The following is a 17,388-nucleotide window of genomic DNA, read 5'->3' as shown; positions in this document are numbered from 1 at the left end:
GCCAATTAAAAAAATCTGTATTATGACTATGTAATTTTTCTCTACTCTCACTTTGCTGTAACTATTCAAAATATGTAAATTTTGTCACCATCCCTACAACTTTTATAAACACGAGGGTGAGGAACACTCACAATCTCACCCCATAAATCTAAAGTGCTGAAAGAGAAGGTTGGGAAATATTGAGGAGAAAAAAAAAATCACAACAGGTCATGAGAAACACATATGAAACATGTATGCTTTACTATAAGCTAAAAGGACTTTTTTTATATTTAACATTAGCATTGTCCACTAACCACTATTAGTATTTGTGCACCGTTTATAAATGGGCCATTTGAGTATTTATCAGATAGCATACACAATATTAGCATCATTTACAATTCTATGTATAAACTAGATTTAACTGTCCCAAAGGCTCAGCTGTTAAATACAGCGAGTACCTGAACAGTACTGACCAAGACTTTGCAGGTTCAATCTCCAGTCTATGCTGAGCTAGCCAATTTTGCCTGGAGGAGTGATAGGGATGCAACAATTAGCACGGGTCCTGGGTTAGGGAGAGGACACAATCAGCCAGAGACTCTGCCCTGGCTCACTAACCAGTGATCCCCACTAGGTGTGCCGTGATATCAGGTGAAGAGATGACAGATTCAACTGTGATGCCCACTGCCAAATAGCCTTTGGATGTTCATTGTCCGAGGTCACGCAGCAATAGCTATTTGGGTAAGTTACTGTTGGGTGCTGGTGAAACTGTACCCAGAAAGGAATCAATGTCTTATGGAGGGAAGTGGAAAAATAGACAAGACATTTAGAAGAAAAAAAGGGGAGGACAGATAGAGAGAGAAAAAAGGGGGAAGATATTACATTTACCCATAAATAACATCTAAATTGTTTTCGCAAACCACTATTTATGAGCATGTAGGCCCACAAATAAAATAATCCGATTAAACAGCAAAATTATGCCAGAATGCACATCATAAATGTATGATTGCAGCTAGGCCAAAAAGGGGGGCGGGGGAGTAGGACAAATCAGGATAAGTTAACATGGGTAACTCTCATATCTTTGACAACGGATTATATACCCATAAAAGCCTGGAATCAAGCTGCATTCTCCTTTTTCTCAGCTGATACATGGTATAATATTCAAGTATGTACTGGGGTGGGAGGGAAGAGAAAGAAACAGAACATTTTTAACTCCATACACAATAGTTCCTAGTTTATACAATAAGAGTTTAAGACAAGGTAGTACTTTAGTAACCCTTGGGGATGGTTAATGCTCCATGTGCTGAATATTTACAGATCCAATGTGACTGCCACATTTAACAGGAACAAAAATAAAATCCAAAAATAAGGTTGGGGCATATTATGGGCAAACAGTAAGATTTAGATGATGCAAACCAGTTGTAGGATCAAAGTTCGATTAGGAGAAATGCTTAAGAAATCGGCAACATTTAAAAGTTATACTTTTGACGGATGCCACCATATTACCCCCCTGCTGAAAAAAATATATAGAACGGATTACCTTAATGCAAATACCACAACCAATACACAGAGTTTCTGAAATCCAGGCGATCTTACTCTGAGCAGTAACTTCAATACAAAGCTTTCCTGCGAGAAGGAAAAGTACCATTTAAATGGCATGATTTAAACTTACTGGAGTGGCACTTAACAGGTATTTTTTATAATTCTGTTATATATTGAAGAATTGTCACATATTTGAAGTTTGGCTTCATGAAAATCCAATCACTGTTAGCACGGCTCTACGGTAACATTCTCACCTGAGGCAGAAGGGCATGAATTCAAGCTCCACTCCCAGTACTCAACCACATAACCTAGGCTGACACTTCAGTGCAGTACTGGGGAAATAATGCATTGTTGGAGGTGCTGGCTTTTGGATGAGATGTTAAACTGTGACCCTGTCTACCTGTTCTTGTGGATGTAAAAATATCCCATGGCATACTCGAAGAGAAGGGCAGTTCTTGCAGTGTACTGGCCGACATTTATCCCTCAACCGAAACTATCAAAAGGGATTAAGTGCTCATTTATCTCATTAGCTGTTTACGGTACCTTGCTATTTGCAAACTGGTTGCCACATTTGCCTACATAACAGTGAATACACTTCAAAATAATCCATTGGCTGTGAAGTGCTTTAGGATGTCCGGAGGTCATGAAAGGCACTATATAAATGCAAGTTCCTCAATAATTTACTATGCAGGCCAATGATCACAGCTAAACCAGCAAATGGGTAGGCCAGGTCCATGAAGGGAGCAGAAAGTTACAAAAATTGTAGTCAAATTGTTGGGACACAAGGAGGTAGAATATGGGTCCTACAATCATAGGGTGGTTACAGCACAGGAGGCCATTCAGCCCGTCGAGCCTGTGCCGGCTCTCTGCAAGCACACTTCAGCTAGTCCCACTCCCCCGTCCTTTCCCTGTAGCCCTGCAAATTTTTTTCCTTCAGGTACTTATCCAATTTCCTTTTGAAAGGCGTGATTGAATCAGCCTCCACCACCCTTTCAGGCAGTGTATTCCAAATCCTAACCACTCGCTGTGTAAACAAGTATTTCCTCATGTCGCCTTTGGTTCTTCTGCCAATCACCTTAAATCTGTGTCCTCTGGTTCTCAACCTTTCCGCCAATGGGAACAGTTTCTCTCTATCTACTCTGTCTAGACCCATCATGATTTTGAACACCTCAATCAAATCCCCTCGCAACCTTCTCTGCTCTAAGGAGAAGGACCCCAGCTTCTGTAGTCTATCTACGTAATTGAAGTCCCTCATCCCAGGAACCATTCTTGTAAATCTTTTCTGCACCCTCTCTAAGGCCTTCACATCCTTCCTAAAGTGCGGTGCCCAGAATTGGGCACAATACTCCAGTTGAGGCCAGACCAGTGTTTTATAAAGGTTCATCATAACTGTCTTGATTTTGTACTCTATGGCTCTATTTATGAAGCCCAGGATCCCGTATGCTTTTTTAACCGCTTTCTCAACCTGCCCTGCCACCTTCCAACAATTTGTGCACACATACCCCCAGGTCTCTCTGTTCATGCACCCCCTTTTAGGATTATACCCTTTAGTTTATATTGCCTCTTGTAATTCTTCCTATCAAAATGTATCACTTCGCACTTTTCTGTGTTAAATTTCATCTGCCACGTGTCCGCCCATTCCACTAGCCTGTCTATGTCGTCTTGAAGTCTATCACTATCCTCCTCATTGTTCACTATACTTCCAAGTTTTGTGCCATCTGCAAATTTTGAAATTGTGCCCTGTACACCCAAGTCCAAGTCATTAATATATATCAAGAAAAGCAGTGGTCCTAGTACCAACCCCTGGGGAACACCACTGTATACCTTCCTCCAGTCCAAAAAACAACCATTTGCCACAACCATTGTTCACCCCCCCCTTTCCTTTTTTTTCTCTCTCCCACCTGGCAGCTGTCTCTTATCCTGCCAGTACACTTCACACCTAATCTCAGCTGTCTTTTGTCTCCACTGGCCTATTACCATCTCGTCTGGTTTTGAATACCTTTTAATGTCTCTTACTTCTTTTGTTCGATCGCAGCCCTGCCTTCGATCTATTTTATTTCCTTTCCAGTTTTGAAGAAGGGTTTCGACCTGAAACGTCAACTCAAATTTCTCTCCACGGATGTTGCCTGACCTGCTGAGTTTTTCCAGCATTTTCTGTTGTTATTTCATTTGCCACAACTCTCTGTTTCCTGTCACTTAGCCAATTCCATATCCATACTGCCACTGTCCCTTTTATTCCGTGGGCTTTAACTTTGCTGGTAAGCCTATTATGTGGCACTTTATCAAATGCCTTTTGGAAGTCCATGTCCACATCAACCACATTGCCCTCATCAACCCTCTCTGTTACCTCATCAAATTACTCAATCAAGTTAGTTAAACACGATTTGCCTTTAACAAATCCATGCTGGCTTTCCTTAATTAATCCACACTTGTCCAAGTGACTGTTAATTTTGTCCCGGATTATCATTTCTAAAAGCTTCCCCACTACCATGGTTAAACTGACTGGCCTGTAGTTGCTGGGTTTATCCTTACACCCTTTTTTGAACAAGGGTGTAACATTTGCAATTCTCCAGTACTCTGGCACTACCCTCCATATCTAAGCAGGATTGGAAGATTATGACCATTACCTCCGAAATTTCCACCTTAACTTCCCTCAGCATCCTAGGATGCATCGCATCCGGTCCTGGTGACTTATCTACTTTAAGTACAGCCAGCCATTCTGGTACCTCCTCTTTATTAATTTTTATCCCATTCAGTATCTTTGTGTTGGTAAAGACATTGGCTGGCTGTGGTGTTTTAATAAGTTATTTACTGAAAATAATGTCATTTACTGAAAAATTGTCACATATTTGAAGTATGGCTTCATGAAAATCCAATCACTGTTAGGTTCTATGGTAACATTCTCACCCGAGGCAGAAGGGCATGAATTCAAGCGCTGCTCCCAGTACTTGACCACATAACCTAGGCTGACACTTCAGTGCAGTACTGGGGAAATAATACATTGTTGGAAGTGCTGGCTTTCAGATGAGAGGGTTTGGGGGAGGCCAGCTTGTAGAGTATTCAAGAGGTCAAGCATCAAGTTGATACAGGCAGGATCTAGAGTCTCAGCATAGAAGGGGCAGGGGAGAGGGGGGTTGAGGAAGAGATGGGGTGGTGGTGAGTAATGTAGCTGAAGTGAAAGAAAGCATATTTTGTAACAGAATGGTAGCTACTCAGACTGGCAAACGGTGGGATCGGTGCTGGGACTACTGCTGTTGACAATTTACATTAACGATTTGGACTCGGGAATCAGAAGTACAATTTCAAAATATGCAGACAACAAATGGGGGTTATAGTTAATATTGAGGAAGAATGTGACAAAATACAAGACATTAATAAACTTGCAGAATGGGTGTGTAATTGGCAATGAATTTCAATGTAGACAAGTGTGAGGTGCTGCATTTGGTAGGATGAATAAGGAGGCCACATACTGCTTGGATAATAAGAGTCTAAATGGGCTAGAGGAACAAAGGGATCTAGGGGGACAGATACACAAATCACAAAGTAGCAACACCGGCTAATGAGGCCATAAAAAAAAAACAAAGCACTGGGGTTAATTTCTAGAGTGAAAAAATTGAAGAGCAGAGAAGTTATGTTAAACTTGTATAGAACCTTGGTTAGACCACACTGTTAGAATGCTGTGCTCAGTTCTGGTCTCCATATTATAAAAAGGATACAGAGGTATTGGCAAAGGTGCAAAAAAGATTCACATGGATAATATCAGAACTGAGAGGATATACTCATCAGGAAAGACTGAACAGGCTTGGGCTCGCTTCTCTAGAAAAGAGAAGGCTGGGGGGTGATCTGATAGAGGTCTTTAAGATTATGAAGGGGTTTGCTAGGATAGATGAAGATAAAACAACTTGTATTTATATAGCACCTTTAACGTAGTAAAACATCCCAAGGCGCTTCACAGAAGTATTTTAAGACAAAACATTTGACACCGAGCCACATAAGGATAAATTAGGGCAGCTGACCAAAAGCTTGGTCAAAGAGGTAGGTTTTAAGGAGCGTCTTAAAGGAGGACAGAGAGGTGGAGAGGTTTAGGCAGGGAATTCCAGAGCTTGGTCTAGGCAACAGAAGGCACGCCATCAATGGTTGAGCGATTATAATCAGGGATGCTCAAGAGGGCAGAATTAGGGGAGCGCAGATATCGTTGGGGGGGGGGGGGGGGGCGGTTATGGGGCTGGAAGAGATTACAGAGATAGGGAGGGGTGAAGCCATGGAGGGATTTGAAAACAAGGATGAGAATTTTGAAAATCGAGGTGTTGCTTAACCGGGAGCCAATGTAGGTCAACGAGCACAGGGGTGATGGGTGAATGGGACTTGGTGCGAATTAGGACACGGGCAGCCGAGTTTTAGTTGACCTCAAGTTTACATAGGGTAGAATGTGAGAGGTCAGCCAGGACTGCATTGGAATAGTCAAGTCTAGAGGTAACAAAGGCATGGATGAGGGTTTCAGCAGAGGATGAGCTGAAGCAAGGGCAGAGACGGGCGATATTACGGAGGTGAAAACAGGCGGTCTTAGCTATGCCGTGGATATGTGATCGGAAGCTCATTTCAGGGTCAAATATGACACCAAGGTTGCGAACAATGTGGTTCAGCCTCAGACAGATGTTAGGGAGAGGGATGGAGTCGGTGGCTATGGAATGGAGTTTGTGGCAGGGACTGAAAACAATGGCTTCAGTCTTCCCAATATTTAATTGGAGAAAATTTCTGCTCATCCAGAACTGGATGTCGGACAAGCAGTGTGTCAATTTAGAGATCGTGGGGAGGGTCGGGAGAAGTGGTGGTGAGGTAGAGCTGGGTGTCATCAGTGTACACGTGGAAAGTGACGCTGTGTTTTCGCACGATGTTGCCAAAGGGCAGCATGTAGATGAGAAATATGAAGGGGCCAAGGATAGATCCAATGCTTCTAATTGTGGGGGAGTCCAAAACTAGAGGTCATAAATACAAAATAGTCATCAATAAATCCAACAGGGAATTCAGGAGAAACGTCTTTACCCAAAGAGTGGTTAGAATGTAGAACTTGTTACCACATGGAGTTGTTGAGGCGACTAGCATAGATGCATTTAAGAGGCAACTAGATAAGCACGAGGGAGAAAGGAATAGAAGGATATCCTGATAGGGTTAGATGAAGAGGGGTGGGAGGAGGCTTGTGTGCAGCATAAGCACAGACATAGACCAGTTGTGCCGAATGGCCTGTTTCTGTGCTGTGACTATGTAACTATGCATATAAGTGGGGGAGGAAGTTCTGCTTGGAGTCCAAATACACAAATCATTTAAAGCTACTGCACAGGTACAAAAATCAATCAAAAAGGTCTTTATCTCAAAGGGGCTGGAATACAAGGGGATGGATGTTATGCTGCAGTTGTATAGAATCTTAGTCAGATCCCATCTGGATTACTGCATTCAGTTCTGGGCCTTAGTGGGAGTGCAGCACGGATTCACCATAATGATACCGGGACTTAGAGGGTTAAATTGTGAGGACAGGTTGCATAAACTTGGCTTGTATTCCTGTGAGCATAGAAGACTGAGGGGGTGATCTTATCGAAGTGCTTAAAATATTAAAAGGATTCGATAGGGTAGATACGGAGAAACTATTTCCTCTAATGGGGGAAATCAAGAACATGGGGACATCATTTTAAAATTAAGAGCTCGGTGATTTAGGAAGGGAAATCAGGAAGCACTTTTTCACACAAAGGGTAGTAGAAATCTGGAATTCTCTGCCCTAAAAGACTGTAGATGTTGAGACAATTGGAGCTTTCAAGGCAGATCAATAGATTTTTGTTAGATAAGTGTATCAAGGGATATGGAGCTAAGACAGGTAAATGGAGTTGAAGTACAGATCAGCCATGATCTAATTGAATGGGGCTGAATGGCCTACTCCTGTTCCTGAGCTGAACAAAATGCAGTGGTACTGCACCTCCTAATTAAGGGGCACTGAGGGGCTGCTGAGAGTTGAAGAGGATGGCTTTGATTTTATCAACAGTAAGCTATAGAAAACTTTGGCTCATTCAGGACTTAATGTTGGAAATGTAGCAACAGCCTTTGGGTTGATGGGGGAGGCAGAAAAAGAGAGCAGAATATTGTCAGTGTACATGTGGAAGCTAATCCTATACTCTGAAATCCCCTTCCTATTTCTGCTGGACTCGAGGAGCTCCTCCGCAGTCTTCCCCAATGATCTCGGGACCCTTCTTCCAGTGAACCTCCTCCTCAGTGTTCCACAGCCCTGGTCCCTGCTCAAAATACTGCTAGATCCCAAGACCCCACCCCACTACTGCCAGACTACACCTCCCTTCTCAGTGCTCCCAGGGCTGAGAAGTCAATTTCTCAGTCAGGTAATGTTATTCAGCACCACACCTCTGCCCTTATAAAACCACTGTGAGCGTCGCCAGGATAAGGAAAGGCACTCAAATGTTTCCCCACCTCTCTCTCTGGCAGTCATTAGATAAAAAAATGTTAAATTCACACGCTCATCAAATCACCGGTGATAATTAGGTGTGTTTGCTTCAAAAATCACATTATGGTAAGGAAAGGCACAATCTCAAAATTTAATACACTTTCTGGAATTTATAGAAAGCTACAACTGATGTGTAATCAGGACAGTCTGTCTTTCACACACAAAATGAGGCTTTTAAGTAAAACTTTTAATTAAGGCATTAAAAGACTCAAACAAATTAAATGGAAACAATCATATTGCTGTGAAATATATAATTTTTTGAATTTACTTTGCTTAAAATCATATTTTGGATAATGCAAATTTAAGGTACTGAGGGAAAATGGCAGATGTCATTTTTAGAAATTGAATGATTTGCAGGGCCCGTAATTTCCGATAGGAGGCTTCCTGCGTGCGGATGCCTATCGGAAAAAAAATCTACGCACTTACCCGAGGGTTCCCGAGGTCCAGACACTTCCGCTCCTGGGCCTCTCCACAGTCAAAATGCGCAGGGTCCACGTGTCCCAGGGGCGCAGGCGGTTCGCAAGCTTCCCTGGGATCACGTGGGCCAGGCAAGCCAATGAAAGAAGGGAATCTCCCTTCATACTTTTGACAGATAGACCTGTCAAATAAATGAATGGAGATCACCCCAAAAAGACTCTAAAACATTAAATAAATTTTTAAAAAACCATCACGTTTTTAAAATGAGTTAAAATTACATTAAATTAAATATTTTAAACAAAAATTAAATTTTTTGAAAAAAAATTCGTTTTTTACGAGGCTAAAAATAAACTAACCTTTTTAAAAGTATTTTTAAATTATAAATGAGTGAAAACACTTTTTTTTTTAAACTTTTTTTAAACTGTAATGCTGGTAAACTCTTATTCCGGCACGGACACAATGGGCCGAAATGGCCTCCTTCCGTGCTGTAACTTTCTATGATACTATGAAAAGCAGGCCTTACGCCTGCTTTTACCAGGCGTAAGATTTCTAAGGGTTTTCAGCGGGTGGAGGTTCTGCAGAAAGCGGAACTCTCCCCTCGCAGAGGCCCATCTCCAGGGCAGGCGTGCGATCGGAAATGCCGGTTTTCAGCGCATGCCTGAAACCGGCATTTCCAATGTCCCTACGGGTGTGTACACAGCCCGTACACACCCGTTGGCATCGGAAAATACGGGCCATTACAACGCCGTCTAGTGGTCATTGTTACAGATCAGCGTGATCATTAGAAGTGGCATTTCTATTCGAGCATCACTTTTTAAAAATTTGATTACACCTCTGAAGTGCTTTGGGATGTTTTCTAAGTTAAAAGCACTATATAAATACAAGTTGTTGTTACATGACAGGTTAAGTGTCAAAATTTTAACATTGGAATTTCCATCAGAAATCTGGACATAACATTTAACAATGTAAAATCACAACACAGGAAGGGTTTTCAATACTTAACAGTGAAGTAGTTACTCAAATGGTGGATATCACTTTACAGTAGTTCAAAGCAGTCCATTGGCACGTTTACACAGTGGACACACCCACTTTACTTTCAAACATGTGCATCATCATTGGGTATTAAAAATATTTTGTTTTGTTTACATATAATATATAGGCTAATATATTATAACACCTGGCAGAAACAGGTCCCACAAATCTGCTAAAATACATAGATATTTTCCAAGCTTACTGCACACCTATTTAGGTGTACTATAGGTATCACAACAAAAAAATATTCTGCAACATTGACTTGTCACTGTGAAACCTCAGCAGATAGGGAGAGAAAATTGAAGGGCAAGTTAACTTGGCCTGCTCTCTCACATTTCCCAGTACTCAAACCAAGAGAGGCTTTGATAGAGACCCGAATTAAGTCAACTGCTCACTAAAGTTTCACATCCCAAATGCATATTTTCAGGACATTTTGCTATATAGTCTTGAAACCAAGGAAACAGAAGTAAAATATGTGTTTATACTCCACTGATTTGTGGTGATTTTGTGCACACCAATAGTTACTGAAAAAATGCAAGGAGATTTTTGTTAACACATCCTGAATGCACTGAATGAAACCTTTGAGGGAAATAATACTAAGCAACACATTGATCTCGCTCCACTATTTAACCCGCTACAAACTGTAATTATACCAATAAATACTAGATATATTAAACATATCTTGGATTCTGTACAAGGTTATTTTTCTTTTAATCCAAGTACAGCAATGCAATGAAAGACAAAATTGCTTACCCATTCGAACCACTGGACAGCTCTTCTTGCACTCCTGACGGCATTTCTTGGGCTTGCACTTATCATGGCTGACAATAGCAATTCTGGTTAGTTTATCTGCCATATTGCCTTAGTGAGCTTATAACTTGGCAAAAAATATTTTTTTTATCATGCCAGGCAGGACACAAGGACTGTAAAAAGAAATTTCTGTTAATCAGAACCACCACATAGTTACAAGGCAGATTATATTGCATGTGTATTGTTAATAAACCTACAAATGTCACATAATAAAATCTCAAAAATAAATGAGTAATTTTACTGAAAATGCAGGAAAACAATAATTTGTGAAGTAAATGGAACCTCAAGGTATTTTCTGATTTAACAAAGGCAAATTGCAGTATTTTAATTTGAAGTGTTTTTAGAAAAGAAATATGTTCAATATTTAATACAAATCTTACTTTCTTGCATGTCAGTAGGATTATTTTACTATTTTTCAACAGTGCTAATCTAGGTCTATGCAATTGCAATATTTTGTAGTGCAATAAAGTTCAGTTACAAATACCCTCTGTACAACACCATACTTAATCTGTACTGATATACTTGTCAATTTCATACATTCAAATTCAACAATCTGTCACTATGTGGAATAACAACAGAAAATGCTGGAAAAACTCAGCAGGCCAGGCAAAATCCGTGGAGAGAGAAATAGAGTCAACGTTTCAGGTCGAAACCCTTCGCCAGTCCTGACGAAGGGTTGCGACCTGAAACGTTGACTATTTCTCTCTCCACGGATGTTGCCTGGCCTGCTGAGTTTTTCCAGCATTTTCTGTTGTTATTTCGGATTTCCAGCCTCCGCAGTATTTTGCTATGTCACTATGTGGATATGTACAACATATCAATTGCGATGTTAGCATTTTAAATGATTAAAGTAAGGTACATGAACCTACAAAGTTGTCCTCAAGCCTGCCAACAGAATGCAGCAAGCACACTCTGATACAGCAAAGTTATTAATGGTGTTTCCCAAACATATTTTTATCTGTTAGAGACACCATAGCAGAAATTTTTTACAAGCTTTCTCCGCTTCTCAATCATCTGTCCTTATTTCCTTTAAACAAAACTATTTTCAACAATCTGACCATAGGCACAATACAACATGTTATGAATGAGTTAGCAATTTTATGCACTTAAACATTAATATTTAATTACATACTTCACGACTACACTTTGGTACAAGGAACCTTAACAGGAACGTTGCAGTTTATTGGATTTAATAAAGCTAAAATGGTCCACTGCACTGTTAGAAAATTTGAAAGACCTACTGTATTTCAGATCAATAACGTGACTTTTGACAGGTTACCAAGTTTGACGAGAAAAAGGCTGAATGAAGTCCTTCTCCTTTCCATCAATTAAACACTCACGATTCTGTAATGGTGGGTTTCATTTACCCCATTCAAACTTCCATATTGTAGGACATGTACATTTCAAATCTGAACATGGACAGTGAGCACTTGAAGCACTCTAGAAAGGGGAAATATTATCCAAAAAGTAACACTTTTATGCGGGTTTTGAATGTTTGGGCGGAAAACGAACTGTTTTACCAGAAATGTCAACTGCTGCCCAGCTCTTTCTGTCTAACATGAAGATCTCAGGCATATTCTTCGCGTCACTAACAAGGCCGTGCTCCTTGTCCAAAGCACTAACAGCTGGGCACCACTGCGGCCGAGTTGGGGCAATGGGCCCGAAGCCTGCCTGAACTCCACGTTACTGCTCGCTCCCACCAACTCTAGCCCCCGCCCCGCGACACACGTCTAACCCTCCAGTCGCTTCTTTACCTGGCCCGGCGCAGTGGCAGCGGTAACGAACGCCCACAGCCAGCTTCTTGCTAGTTTTATTTTTTGGCTGATAGATATGTAAATCCACCCGGGGGTTTTTTTCTCCCCTCTGCTAACGGGCTCCTGAGGAGTAAAGGGAAAAAGCCGGTGAAGATGGCGCCCGGCACGCATGCGCAGTGACGCTCACTTGCCCGCCTCCTGTCCGCTTGCGTGTGACGCCATTACGTTGGCGGTTGACGCGGCGGCGGGGAAGGAAGAGCGCCGAGCGAGCAGTGAACGCCGCCGGTGTCGGGTTGGTGCGCAGCAGACTGCTTCCTCTTCTCCCGGGGCAGGACTTGTAGCGTGAGCCGGGCGGGCGTGTGTGTGTTAACCTTTGAAGAGAGAGAGAGAGAGAGAGGGGAGGGAGGCAGGCAGGCGGAGGCTTAATGCCGTGTGTTTGAAGTTTGTCGCGCGAGTTGGGGAAGAGCAGCTGTCTATGGGTAAGTGGGACTGAATTGCCGGCAGTTCCCGAGGCCAGTCCGCTGATTCAACGGTGTTCACGGCACAACGCTCCGGACCGTGGAGCTTGATTTCCCCCTCTGCACACCACCCCCCTGTACTAACACTGGAGTTCGATTTGCCTATTCACCGTACGGCAGCGAGCCTGTAACGACACGAATCAACATTAAAAGGGGACATTACGTTTATTAGGGGAGCTTGCTACCTAACTGTCAATGATGCATCTTAGCCTCTTGCTGTAGATAATATGCTTTCTATTGTACTATCGTATGATGAAAAGAGACAACAATTTGACCAAAAAAAGTAAATCGAACTGATAACTTCATATGTTCTTTTCTTTTAATTTGCAATGTAGTGAATGTAGCTCCTAAATGTTTGTTCATAATATGTTGAGAAAAATAATTTGCGAAGAGAAGTGAATTGCTGTTTTTTTCTAATTACAGTATGGGACACAACTCTGGAAATGTGAACTATGGTTATGTACAGTCTGAATTGTAGCAAGAATTTCCATCATCCAGTCTGAGCAGAAATTTTCTCCAACTAAATACTGTTTTCGGTTCCCGCCACAAATTCCTTCCCTAGCCACTGGCTCCATCCCTCTCCCTGGTCACTGTCCAGACCATTCGCAACCGTGGCGTCCTATCTGACCCTGAGGTGAACATAAGAAATAGGAGCAGGAGTAGGCCAATCGGCCCCTTGAGCCTGCTCCATCATTCAATAAGATCATGGCTGATCTGATCCTAACCGCCAATCTACGATCACAGAACCATCTCCTGAATCTAACAGAATTAGACACACGAAATAGGAGCAGGATCAGGCTACATGGCCCCTGGGCCCGCTCCGCTACCCACAGGGCCATGACCGATCCGAACCTAGACTCGTGTCCAAATTCCTGCCCGCTCCCCATAACCCTTTATTCCCTTTACTTCTAGGAAACTGTCTATTTCTGTTTTAAATTTATGTAATGATGTAGCTTCTACAGCTTTTTGGGGCAGCATATTCCATGGACCTACCACCCTCTGAGCAAAGTAGTTCCTCCTCATCTCAGTTTTGAAAGAGCAGCCCCTTATTCTAAGACTATGCCCCCTAGTTCTAGTTTCACCCATCATCGGGAACATCCTCCCCGCATCCACCCGATCCAACCCCTTCACAATCTTATATGTTTCAATAAGATCGCCTCTCATTCTTCTGAACTCCAATGAGTAGAGTCCCAATCTACTCAACCTCTCCTCATATGTCCACCCCCTCATCCCTGGGATTAACCGAGTGAACCTTCTTTGTACTGACTCGAGAGCAAGTATGTCTTTTCTTAAGTATGGACACCAAAACTGTATGCAGTATTCCAGGTGCGGTCTCACCAATACCTTGTACAACTGAAGCAATACCTCCCTATTTTTATATTCTATCCCCCTAGCAATGAAAGCCAACATTCCATTGGCCTTCTTAATCACTTGCTGCACCTGCATACTAACCTTTTGCGTTTCGTGCACCAGGACCCCCAGATCCCTTTGTACTACAGTACTTTCCAGTTTCTTGCCATTAAGATAATAACTTGCTCTACGATTTTTCCTGCCAAAGTGCATAACCTCACACTTTCCAGTATTGTATTCCATCTGCCAAATCTCTGCCCACTTACTTAGCCTGTCTATGTCCGCTTGCAGGTTTTTTATGTCCTCCTCACTCACTACTTTCCCTCCCATCTTAGTATCATCTGCAAACTTTGATATGTTACACTCGGTCCCCTCCTCCAAATCGTTAATATAGATTGTAAAGAGTTGGGGACCCAGCACTGACCCCTGTGGAACACCACTGGTTACTGATTGCCAGTCCGAGAATGAACCATTTATCCCAACTCTCTGCCTTCTGTTAGTTAGCCAATCCTCTATCCATGCCAGAATATTACCCCCAATCCCGTGATTTTTTATCTTGAGCAATAATCTTTTGTGTGGCACCTTGTCAAATGCCTTTTGGAAGTCTAAATACACTACGTCCACTGGTTCCCCTTTATCCACCCTATATGTTACTTCCTCAAAGAACTCCAGCAAATTTGTCAAACATGACTTCCCCTTCATAAAACCATGCTGACTTTGTCCTATTAAATTATGATTATCCAAATGTCCTGTTACTGTCTCCTTAATAATGGACTCCAATATTTTACCTACCACAGATGTTAGGCTAACCGGTCTATAGTTTCCAGCCTTCTGTCTACTGCCCTTTTTAAATAAGGGCGTTACATTAGCAGTTTTCCAGTCTGCCGGGACCTTTGCTGAGTCCAGGGAGTTTTGGAAAATTATTACCAATGCATCCACAATCCCTACCGCCACTTCCCTCAAGACCCTAGGATGTAAGCCATCAGGTCCAGGTGATTTATCCGCCTTGAGTCCCATTATTTTACCGAGTACCACTTCCTTAGTGATTTTGATCGTGTTTAGCTCCTCCCCCCCCCCCCCCCCCCCCCCCCCATAGCCCCCTGTTTGTCCAGTGTTGGGATATTCTTAGTGTCTTCTACTGTAAAGACTGATACAAAATATTCATTCAGTGATTTTGCCATCTCCATATTTCCCACCATTAATTTCCCAGTCTCATCCTCTAAGGGACCAACATTTACTTTAGCCATCCTTTTTCTTTTTATATAACTATAAAAACTCTTACTATCTGTTTTTATATTTTTTGCTAATTTACTTTCATAATCTATCTTCCCTTTCTTAATCAATCTTTTTGTTATATTTTGCTGTCTTTGAAAGTTTTCCCAATCCTCTATCCTCCCACTAGATTTGGCTACCTTATATGCCCTTGTTTTTAGTCGAATGCTATCCTTAATTTCTTTACTTAGCCATGGATGGCTGTCTTTTCTTTTACACCCTTTTCTTCTCCGTGGAATATATTTTTTTTGGAAGTTGTAAAATAACTCCTTAAATGTACACCACTGATCATGTATCGTCTTACCCTTTAATCTATTTTCCCAATCCACTCTACTCAATTCCGCTCTCATACCTTCATAGTCTCCTTTATTCAAGCTTAGCACGCTTGTTTGAGATCCAACCTTCTCACCCTCTAATTGAATATGGAATTCAACCATGTTATGGTCACTCATTCCAAGGGGATCCTTTACTAGGACATTTTTAATTAATCCTGTCTCGTTACACAGGACCAGATCTAAGGTTGCTTGCCCCCTGGTCGGTTCAGTTACATACTGCTCAAGAAACCCATCCCTAATACACTCAATGAACTCATCCTCAAGGCAGCCCTGCCCAATTTGATTTGTCCAATTAATATGATAGTTAAAATCCCCCATAATTATAGATGCTCCCTTATTACAAGCCTCAACTATTTCCTGATTGATACTCCGTCCAACAGAGTTGCAACTGTTCGGAGGCCTATAGACTACGCCCACTAGTGTTTTTTTCCCCTTATTATTCCTTACCATGGACTACATCTGAATTAATTAACTTCATAGGTGTGACCACCTCCTGATACACAGAGTCCAGGTACTTCTCCCCCTCCCTGATATGTCGCAGTGTCTGAAGCTCAGACTTCAGCTCATCAACACGGAGCTGGAGTTCCTGTAGCAGCAGACACTTGTCACAGACGTAATCACCGTGAGCCTCAATGGGGTTCACCGGCTCCCACATCTCGCAACAGTAACACATCACCTGCTCTATGTAATTAATTAAATGTTTTATTGTTAGTTATGGACACCCTCTGCCCGATTTTAGATGCTAGTATCCCCTTTAATTAATTGGATTTAAATTAAATCAATCCCTCTAGTTACACCAGTTAAATGGTTTACCAACAGTCACTCTGCACCAGAAAGGCCTTGGTACACCACAGCAACCTTAAAAACTATAAATCACAGACTTAAAGTTTTAAAACGAGAGAAATACTCCAACCAATCACCTACCTGTTTTGTGGTGACGTCACACCTTGAATATTTTTTACCTCTCTCCTTGCCTGAGATTGGAGATTGGCACGCCTACCTGAGCCACTGGGGCCTCTTGTAGTCACACTGCCGCGCTGCTCCGCCTCCACCCGCTGCCGATGCCGCACTGAGGCCTACCTGAGCCTCTGGGGCCTCTTGTAGTCGCTCTGCCGCGCTGCTCTGCCTCCATCCGCTGCCGATGCCGCACTGAGGCCTACCTGAGCCTCTGGGGCCTCTTGTCGCTCTGCCGCGCTGCTCCGCCTCCACCCGCTGCCGATGCCTCGGACTGCCTACTTCCACCTCTAGCATCGCCCGTCTCCGCCCCTGACTCAGCTCATCTGTTGCTAAAACCCTCACCCATGCCTTTGTTATCTCTAGACTTAACTATTGCAGTGCTCCCCTGGCCGGCCTCCTAGCTGTCAACCTCCATAAACTCGAACTCCTCCATAATTCTGCTGCCCATATCCTAACTCACACCAAGTCCCGTTCACCCATCACCCCGTGCTCACTAACCTACATTCGCTTCTAGTCTGGCTCTATCTTTAACTACCAAGGCCCCAAGCTCTGAAATTCCCTCCCTCAGCCTCTCCACCTCTCTATCCCTTTCCTCCTTTAAGACGCTCCTTAAAACATACCTCACCTACCTAATACCTCCTTATGTGGCTCGGTATCAAATTTTGTTTGCTAACGCTCTTGTGAAGCGTCTTGCGACGTTTTACTACGTTAAAGGTGTTGTATAAATGCAAGTTGTTTGTCCTGAACACCAATTTATTCGTTGGAATTGCACTCAGTTCCATTTGTCACAATTAGGGATTCACAACATAAAAGGACACTGGCCTAGAAATTCGGCGGAGGCCCAAACGCGGCGCCAAGCTCGCCTGGGCGCTGGAATTACCGCTGTGATCGGAGCCGTTGCGCCCGCCGGAAATTCAGCTTGA

At 42.6% G+C, this 17,388-nt stretch overlaps 2 protein-coding genes across 8 annotated transcripts in view; one reads left to right on the top strand and one right to left on the bottom strand.

Moving 5' to 3' along the window:
* abce1 (ATP-binding cassette, sub-family E (OABP), member 1) overlaps window positions 1–12,183 on the bottom strand; it is a 48,163-nt gene extending 35,980 nt beyond the window's left edge. The window contains exons 1-3 of one of the 2 annotated variants that reach the window (XM_086011094.1): window positions 12,034–12,183; window positions 10,223–10,392; window positions 1,517–1,602 (exon numbers count right to left, since the gene is read on the bottom strand). In XM_086011094.1, coding sequence (XP_085867220.1) covers window positions 1,517–1,602; window positions 10,223–10,325 — 189 coding nt within the window. In that variant the 5' untranslated portion in view covers window positions 10,326–10,392; window positions 12,034–12,183. The remainder of the gene's footprint in view (window positions 1–1,516; window positions 1,603–10,222; window positions 10,393–12,033) is intronic. The other variant, XM_086011102.1, reaches the window with a different exon arrangement.
* Window positions 12,184–12,241: 58 nt separating this feature from the next.
* The window catches only part of anapc10 (anaphase promoting complex subunit 10), a 50,635-nt gene continuing 45,488 nt past the window's right edge, over window positions 12,242–17,388 (top strand). For 2 of the 6 annotated variants that reach the window (XM_086011134.1, XM_086011142.1), the window contains exon 1: window positions 12,520–12,834. The gene's annotated coding sequence lies outside the window, so the exon portion shown is untranslated. The other 4 variants (XM_086011150.1, XM_086011126.1, XM_086011160.1 and 1 more) reach the window with 4 other exon arrangements.

The sequence above is a fragment of the Somniosus microcephalus genome, chromosome 2 (genome assembly GCF_052327205.1).
Source record: "Somniosus microcephalus isolate GS21.2 chromosome 2, FLI_Smic_1.0, whole genome shotgun sequence".
NCBI lineage: Eukaryota > Metazoa > Chordata > Chondrichthyes > Squaliformes > Somniosidae > Somniosus > Somniosus microcephalus.
This window is presented reverse-complemented; position numbering and strand designations above follow the sequence as displayed.